Genomic DNA, 8,874 nt, shown 5'->3' on the forward strand with positions numbered 1-8,874 from the left:
TCCTTCATGTTGTGTCTGTAGATTTGCCAAAGCTTAAAATACACAGGTGCACAAGTGTGTATAACTTTGTGTGTTCCCGTACAATAGGCACTGGATACGTGTTACCTTGAAATGCTGTAATTTTAAATAAAGGTGCACCCTCAGCAGTGGCCACACATCACCAGAGAGCGTGACGTACAGTTATACGTTCTCCTTTTAAATGCTTTTGACTCAAAGCTGCTTTTGGATGTATTTTATTATTTTCTAGAAAAAAAATGATGGTTCTACACTAGTGTTTGTGAGTTTACAATCACATTAAACAACAAAATACAACAAAGTGTTTTGGTCATTTATAATCGTGTCTCTTAACACCTCTGTGGATAACACAAAGACTAACAAAACATTTGAAATGTACCTTACAGTGCCTTTTAATTGAAAAAGTGGATTCATTTTATTTGATAGAAATTCAATTTAAACTGGAGCTTATGTATTATAATGCTCAATGAACAGCAGAACATATAAATAAATAACACATCTTCAGTTACAGTCACAACAATCTGTACAATAATACACAGAAAGGCACGAAAACATTTCATCATATTCTGATTTTATGGCTCTCCAAGTTCTCCTTCCATAGTCCGTACCAGAACATAAAGCTCTGCTAGACCAACAACAGAGGCGGCAATCACTGCCGCTATTACTCTCTGAAAAAAGAAAGAAAGAAAGAACAGAGATATTAGAAATGATGCAAGGAAATTTTGTACAATGAACGGTGTAAATGGTGTGCGCTGTGCACTTACCGCTGTTGTCTCAGTGAATATATATTGGCTGCCCAGATATGAACAAGCAAATGCAGCAATAACAGTTACCAGGAAGTTGAATACAGTAATGACAACTGCCTTCACTGAACGCACTGTGGAAAACAAAAGACAAGTAAGGTACAACAAGAAGACACGGTTTGACAGATTGATAAAACTAAATAATGAGCAGAATTTGACAATGAAACAAAATGAACATAAAAATGAAGAAGAGCTTGACCTTGATGTCCAAAATCTGCTAAGGTTCCATGATGACCAACTTCCTGTTAAGGGAAACAGACATTTTAATGTATGTTATATTAGCTTAATTTATTACCACTTACTTATATGGGACCTTGGACCACAAAACCAGTCATAAGTCGCATGGGAATTTTTGTAGCAAATTTTTCAATTTGTTATGCCATGAATTATTAGGATATTAAGCAAAAATCATGTTCCATGAAGATTTTTGTAAATTTCCTACCATTAAAATATTTATTAGTAATATGTCCCGCTAAGCACTTCATGTATACAACTTTAAAGGCGATTTTCTTAATATTTGTATTTTTTGCACCTCCAGATTCCAGATTCCAAATAGCTGTATCTCAGCCAAATATTTTCCTATCCTAACCAACCATACATCAATTGAAAGCTTATTTATTAAAAAGAAATTGACCTTTAAGACTGTTTTTCTGGTCCATGGTCACATATTACAAATCTTTAGAGCATGTGTTTCTTATAGGGAGTGCAGTAAAGAGTTCACCTGTGGATTCACATTCCGTGTAATTCTCTTATATTCTTCATTGGCTAATTTTGCTTTAATCTTTTCCAGCCTGGCCACCAGCTCGGGGTTCTGTAGAAAAACATAAATACTATTAGAGAACAGGCTTTTAGACGATGGAAAAAATATATGGATAGTGACGTTTCATTACTCTTGGAGGTGTTATGACTTCTGGTAGATAAAGTGTGCTATCCTCCAACAGCTCATGTAGGTACACTGGATGTCCTACAGAAGATAACATCAATTTAATATCATAATATAGGAATATTTATGCATAGGCAAGACTTTATATGATTAGCCTGATTCTCTTACCGTTTGCCTGAAGAAGCTTATGAAGTTTTCTTACAGTCTTGAAAGGTATGATGGACTCATCTTTTAAGTTTTCCAGTTCTTCCCTCAGATCCTCTGATATGGAAGAGTCATTCTTCAGTAAATCTCTTGCTTTCTCGTGAAAATTCTCGCCGATTTTAAACGAAGAAGTCATGCTAACAATAATGTAGAGTCTGTGGACTATAAAGTGTGGTTGTTTGTATATAAAGCTGCAATTTATGTGGACCCTAAACTGAAAATGATACCTGGCAAAGTATAACCTGCCAAGAGAGTAAAGCTCTTTGCTAATGCTAACAACGCAACGCCCTGAACTGTATGAATTAAAAACAGAAAAATATATCCAGCATTGCTAAAATATACAGTAATTGCAATTGAAACAGCGACATAAGCAGTATATTTAACAGTTTATCTTAAATAAAACATGCTTCCGGTTTTCTTCTGCACATCATATGACTGCTGTGTCGTCCGCTTTGGTGACGTATTAGGAGAGACCGCCCCTTTGTCATAATTGACCAAGAAACATTTTTTAATCTCTTTATATTACTATAGAATTATTTGTTTTTCTTTCAGATTTTTCTTGGGGTTTTTTCGTATATTTTCTTTACATTTATATTTCCCATAAAACTTACAACGTTTTCCGGTCGCAATGCATGATGGGAAATGCGGTGCCGCAGTAGTTCCCGATTTTTCGTGATAACTGTAAAACTAAATGAAGAGTCACAACGGTGTTGTCTTTTTAACAATCATGAATTTCACAACCTTTAAATGCCAGCTTTGAATTTAACTTGAATTATATTAACTTTATGTGTTTGTGTTCACGTGTGGGTGGCTAAAGCAAGATGGCAGCGTGCGCAATACGTCGGGCTTTATTGTCCACCGCTAGTAAATATAACAATCAGAATTGCACTCGCAGATTACTGAGTGCAGTTGAATACAACAGTGGATTAGATCGGAAAAGACCTCAGGCGTTATGTTCAGCGTGTGGACTGGCCAGTTTTCAGCAGACGAGGTTCATGTCGTCCAGGTAATGGCTAGAACGCTGTCTTACTACGTACTTATGTTGCATAACTGCGCACAGTTCAAATTCTTAACAAACTGTTGTAACTACAATACTTTACAATGTATTAATGAAATGTTGATTATTAATATGAAGCCTTCACTATCAGCTGTCAGGTGTTTGATGTAAGCTGTTACTGATTCACATGCTTACATAGTAGCAGCACTGCCTCCATAAGGTTTCAATGCTCAACGTTTAACAACTTGTGATAACATTGGATTTTTTTTTGCTAAATGTAACATTGCTTTAAGTTGCTTTTAAAATGTCCTTAAAATGTTCATTCTGTAATTCTTATATGAGGCAGGTAGCAACACACCACAAATGAGGCCTACAAAAGGGTCAAACCTCACCCTTGCTTTTAAACCCCCAAAGCCAGTCTTCTTAGTTACATAAGTGATGGTCTGTGTCTGTGTAAACAAGTCCTGTTACTGTGAGCGTGTTGTATAGTGGTCAGTTCAACGCATGCTAACCTGGAACAATTTGGTCTGGTCTGAGTCCAACCCTTAACTTTTTACAGACATTGCACAATAATTAAACTTGCTGACCAGTTACTGACTGAGATCAGTTGAGTTTGGTCATAAAAAACCCATCCAGACGAAATTCTTCTAGGTGTGTAATTTTACAACTGATTTATTCTACGAGTACATTTTTCGGCAGAAACAGGCCTGAGGGGAAAATACTAGAACCTGTCGGTGTGTTTGAGGCCCTAAAGCAACATGGAAAATATGAAACAGGCCAGGTGAGATTAATTCTTGTTCCTTAAATGCATTTTATTCTAATTGCTTTGATGTCGTCATTTAAAATACTTTTAAACTTATGTTTACAATTGCAATCTGCAGCTTTTCCTGCACAGCATATTTGGTTACAGGGGAATAGTATTATTCCCCTGGCATGCTCGCCTCTATGATCGAGATGTGAGCCCTGCTACAGCTGACAGGTATGTGCTACAGCTCTTCTGGGCTTAAGATGATTTAGTGTGTGCTACATCTTAAAAGTTCTGTTTGTCCTGTTCCTGTTTAGTAAGCCAGACTCTGTGGGCAATGGGTCCAAAGAGGTGAAAGGGAAAATGCATACATATTACCAGGTCCTCATAGACACCAGAGATTGCCCACACATAGTAAGTGTCATCAAATTACAAATGTAAATGTCATTTGGAATTTAGATTTTTTCAATGTAGTTATTTTACCGAATGATTAAAATAGCTGATATGCGCCTTATTCAGCCTGCCACAATGTTGATTCCAAAACGAGGCTGTGAGGAATGGACATCCAGAGCGTGGGCTTTAAATGTATTGTTTTGTATCGGGATGCTGGTCATTTAGCCATCATAACACAGAAAATATATCGTTTAACAAATTTCCACACAGGATAAAAATGTCAGAAATCATGGATTGTTAAAATTAAAAGGGATCACATATGGACATATCCTTGTGAGTTCTGATTGTGTCGGGATCACAAAAACGTCACCTTGAAACACTAATGGTGGCAGGCTGAATTGTGTTTTGATGTAGCGAGTTGTCCTATGATTGATCTAATTGTGTTTTTGTCACTCTTAGTCCCAGCGATCTCAGACTGAAGCTGTTACATTTTTGGCCAATCATGACGATAGCAGAGCCCTGTATGCTATCCCAGGTAAAATATAAGCATTTTATTGTACAAAAGGTGGTATGGTTACAATCAAGAAAATGCTGCCCATTGTGTCAGGTACTTATTTTTGTGTGCTTTATTTAGGTCTGGATTATGTGAGTCATGAAGACATCCTGCCTTACAACTCCACTGAGCAAGTTCCTATTCAGCATGAACTGTTTGAGCGCTTTCTCATGTTCAACCCCTCCAAAAGTAACTAAACTCCTAAATTACTATCTTAATTGTTTTAAACTGTTAATCCTGGAGTAAAGAGAATTTTTTATGGTTACTTGAGAGTTGGCTCAGAGTCAAAGGTGCAGCCTCAGACCGCGGGGCAACCTTCTGATCTCCCTGATGAAGCCAATACGGAAGTAACTTAAACTGCAACTCATCAACTGACCAGGCTGGCTCCAAAAGGGAGTCAATTCCCATAGACCCCCATGTTAAAATGTCCAACTTTACAGCAGAAAATAATGTTTACAGCCTGGTACAAAAATTTTGTTTAATTTTGCCTTTTATGGCAACTGTGAGGGGGGTGAATTTTTTGTAACTCGTACATTTAAATTATATTAAAGGAATAGTAAATTTTCTTAAAAAACAATCCAGATAATTTACTCACCACGATGTCATCCAAAATGTTGATGTCTGTCTTTGTTCAGTCGAGAAGAAATTATGTTTTTTGAGGAAAACATTTCAGGATTTTTCTCATTTTAATGGACCCCAACCCTTATTAGTTTTAATGCAGTTTAAAATTGCAGTTTCAAAGGACTCCCAAACGAGGCATAAGGGTCTTATCTAGCGAAACAATTGTCATTTATGACAAGAAAAAAGCACTTTTAAACCACAACTTCTCGTCTTCCTTCGGTCGTGTGACATGCCAGCGCAACCTCACGTAATTGCGTAATGCCGTGGAAAGGTCACGTGTTACATATATGAAACGCACATTTGTGAACCATTTTAAACTATAGACCCCTTCAAGGTTTGTAAACATTGAATGACTATCGGGTGCATGCGCAGCATGGGGTCAAACTGTTCATACCATCCAGGCTTTATAATTTAATCTAACAGGGCTGAAAAATGATGACTTACCTCAAATGAAGTGAGCACTACAAACACAAGCCTCTTTGATATTTGCATTGTCTTAGTCTGCACGTTAATTGCTTGCAGCCGCAGATGTTGTATTTTTTTGTTTTTGAGATTCTGCATGAATCGCGAAAACTTAATGGAAGACCTGGTGTGATTTTCACGGCCCACGACGTAAGTAGGCATTTTTGACGATACCGAATAATACGCAACTCAATCTGCTGTAATGGCTTTTCTGACCCCCACATGCGCAGTGGGAACCGCCTGTGACGTGAACCGTGAAGGGGTCTATAAACTGACACAAAGACATTAATTAGTATCATTTCACATACAACGTCGGAACGGTTCTTTTTCTCCACACTTGTAAACACTGGGGCCAAAAATGATTTTTTTTCGCTAGATAAGACCCTTATGCCTCCTTTGGGATAGTTTAGGACCTTTAAAACGGCAATTTTAAACTGCATTAAAACTGTTAAGTGTTGGGGTCCATTAAAGTCCATTAAATTGTGAAAAATCCTGAAATGTTTTCCCTTAAAAAACATAATTTCTTCTCAACTGAAAAAAGAAAGACATCAACATTTTGAATGACATGGTGGTGAGTAAATTATCTGGATTTTTAAAGAAAATTTACTAATCCTTTAAGCCTTAAAAGCTCTGCATAATTAAGGGCGTGGCCACTTGAGTGATGGGTGAACTGCCACTGCTGTCGCTAGAGTCGAGCTAGGCAGGCATGGTTTCAGCAACCAGCCACCTCAGCTTCACCCATGTCCCGCCTCTACGCATTTTTGGTTATCCGCTAGTGACGCGGTGCGAAGATGATGACGGCAAGCCCCGCCAACAATTGGCTTTAAAAAGCTATTCATAAACCTATGGGTGACGTCACGGACACTATGTCCATATTTTTTACAGTCTCAGTTGCAATACCTGTCCTGGCCTATATACTGCATACTTCTGTACGCGCATGCACAACCTACACATACTATTCTAATGATAAAATTTGTGTCACACGCAATGTACGCTTACCCTAGCTTACGTGTAAAAACTGAACTGTACTTCAGGCTTTACACCTCTTGATTAAAAGTTTCTGATGGATTCTATTACTATTGTTTATTTAGATCCCCCATTCACTGCCAGAGATACATTACGGGCCTGGCAGGAGAAGAATCATCCCTGGTTGGAGCTCTCAGACGTGCACAGGGAAACCACAGAGAACATTCGTGTCACTGTCATCCCCTTCTACATGGGCATGAGAGTAAGATCAGAAAGCTTAAATGTAATCGGCAGGCTGAATGTTGTAGTGAATGTATGAAAAACATGATTATGATCATAATTCAGATTATCTTTTTGTATTTTACAGGAAGCTCAAAATTCACATGTGTATTGGGTAAGCAAATTTATAAAATGCTATTTAAGAGATTTTTTTTAAAGAATATAAGAGCTTTTGTAGACAATTGGCTAATGTTTTCCCTTAGTGGCGATACTGCATTCGTCTGGAGAACCTGGGCAACGAGATAGTTCAACTTAGGGAAAGACACTGGAGGATCTTCAGTCTATCAGGGACTCTGGAAACAGTTCGTGGGAGAGGAGTGGTGGGCAAGGTGACCCCTTAGATCTTGACTGTTATTAATGCATGACATGACTATAAACACCAATACAGGACTACGGAAATATTTGTTAAATGCAAACCTGTAATATCTTATCAGGAGCCGGTTTTATCAAGAGAACAGCCAGCTTTTCAGTACAGCAGTCATGTTTCACTTCAAGCACCCAGTGGACACATGTGGTGAGTTTATTATTGAATGAGTAACTATCATATTATAAATATTTCCCACACAAGTTAATGGATGTGACAGTTGTATGCCACTAAAACGGATAGTTCACCCATGAACATAATGGAAGATATTTTGAGGAATGTTTCTAACCAAACCAATTATGAGGCTCATGAACCTCTTCCTTCGTGTTCATCAGAACAAAGAAACATATTAAGGTTTCTAACAACATGAGAGCAAGTAAATGATGGCAGAATTTTTGGGTGAACTATCCCTTTAAGCATCTTTCTCCACATCAAACATGTATTTTTTCATTTTGCATTAGTTTATTTCGTGGTAATGAGCAATGAAAATCATATGTTGTACTCTTTCCTTGTTTAGGGGGACATTCTGTTTCGAGAGAACAGATGGCTCACACTTCGACGTGCGCATTCCACCTTTTTCACTAGAGAGCAATAAGTATGACAAAGCTCCCCCTACTGGTTATCCATTGTAATAAACCTGCTCCAATACTTCTACCATCACAGATCGGCTTTCCACCAGGCCATTCCTTTGAAGAGATCCAGTTTTTATTTTCCTTTAGTGCTGCTTACATTTATGATGGTTTTAGTAAAACATCCTTGAGTTTGATTCTTACTGCAGCACCAGAGATGTGTAGCATCTGCGTATTTAAGTGAAAATGCAAAGTTGAAGGAAGCAGTTGATCAAATAATGCAAGTGGTGTGGTAAGTAGAGGCATGGCCAGTTTTTGGTCTGAATCCCCAGAACCTCAACAGGCAGTATATTGGGTTTAAATGTGATTTTTTTTCTATTTATTTGAACAGTTGTATTCCTCTGTTAAATAAGCTTAAGGATTGTTGTCCATTCGTTTCTGTTTGTACCCCTGTAGTGTATGTAATTCCCTTACTTGTTTAGCTTGAGCTCCAGTGAAATCTGGTTTGGGGCACTCTACGTTTTGGAGATGACTGTTTTTCCCTGGGGTGTTGAATGTTTTTGCCTGGTTAATGGAATGCTGCACAGCTTATCCAGATGTCATGCCAAAGTCAGCTACTAAAATGTGGTTTGACTACGGATGTCTATTGAGCTATGGCTGCATTAAGATCATCACCTTGAAATCATCATTTGATTATGCATTTGGATTAAAATGGATAATGAACTGCTTCATTATTTACTGTAAATAAGTTTGTTAAAGCATAAATAAAACAATGTTTTCAAGTTGATTTTGTCTTTTTTTGTGTGTGAAATAATGCAATAACAGCTGACATTCTTTACGAAGAAACTGACCTTTAAAGCGGATCAATATGATGTCATGTCTAGCTCTACGTCAGTTTCATAAGTGCAACATCTACACTATTTCAAAAACTTCTCTGTTGTGTAACTGTTTTGTCAAAATTTCCAAAGGAAAGTGCAACATTCTTGGCAGCAAACTACTGAGATCCCACTTTCCAATAGG

General features: G+C 37.7%; 2 protein-coding genes across 3 annotated transcripts; one reads left to right on the top strand and one right to left on the bottom strand.

Moving 5' to 3' along the window:
• Positions 1–382: 382 nt before the first annotated feature.
• Positions 383–2,375, bottom strand: vma12 (vacuolar ATPase assembly factor VMA12). The gene is made up of 6 exons (XM_055196570.2): positions 1,870–2,375; positions 1,709–1,782; positions 1,540–1,629; positions 1,018–1,060; positions 780–892; positions 383–683 (listed from the first exon to the last, which is right to left on the bottom strand). Exons 1-6 carry the CDS (start codon positions 2,039–2,041, stop codon positions 588–590), a joined length of 588 nt encoding a protein of 195 aa, XP_055052545.2. The 5' UTR covers positions 2,042–2,375; the 3' UTR covers positions 383–587.
• Positions 2,376–2,564: 189 nt separating this feature from the next.
• poldip2 (polymerase (DNA-directed), delta interacting protein 2) lies at positions 2,565–8,641 on the top strand. 2 transcript variants are annotated; one of them, XM_055196568.2, is made up of 11 exons: positions 2,565–2,911; positions 3,602–3,683; positions 3,784–3,881; positions 3,965–4,061; positions 4,500–4,575; positions 4,675–4,782; positions 6,768–6,904; positions 7,010–7,036; positions 7,125–7,250; positions 7,356–7,435; positions 7,803–8,641. In XM_055196568.2, the coding sequence occupies exons 1-11, from the start codon at positions 2,727–2,729 to the stop codon at positions 7,915–7,917; spliced, it is 1,131 nt and encodes a 376-aa protein (XP_055052543.1). In that variant the 5' UTR covers positions 2,565–2,726; the 3' UTR covers positions 7,918–8,641. The 2 variants fall into 2 exon arrangements, with proteins under 2 accessions (XP_055052543.1, XP_055052544.1); XM_055196569.2 differs by having other exon boundaries at positions 3,608–3,683.
• Positions 8,642–8,874: the final 233 nt, after the last annotated feature.

Source organism: Misgurnus anguillicaudatus, chromosome 24 (genome assembly GCF_027580225.2).
Source record: "Misgurnus anguillicaudatus chromosome 24, ASM2758022v2, whole genome shotgun sequence".
NCBI lineage: Eukaryota > Metazoa > Chordata > Actinopteri > Cypriniformes > Cobitidae > Misgurnus > Misgurnus anguillicaudatus.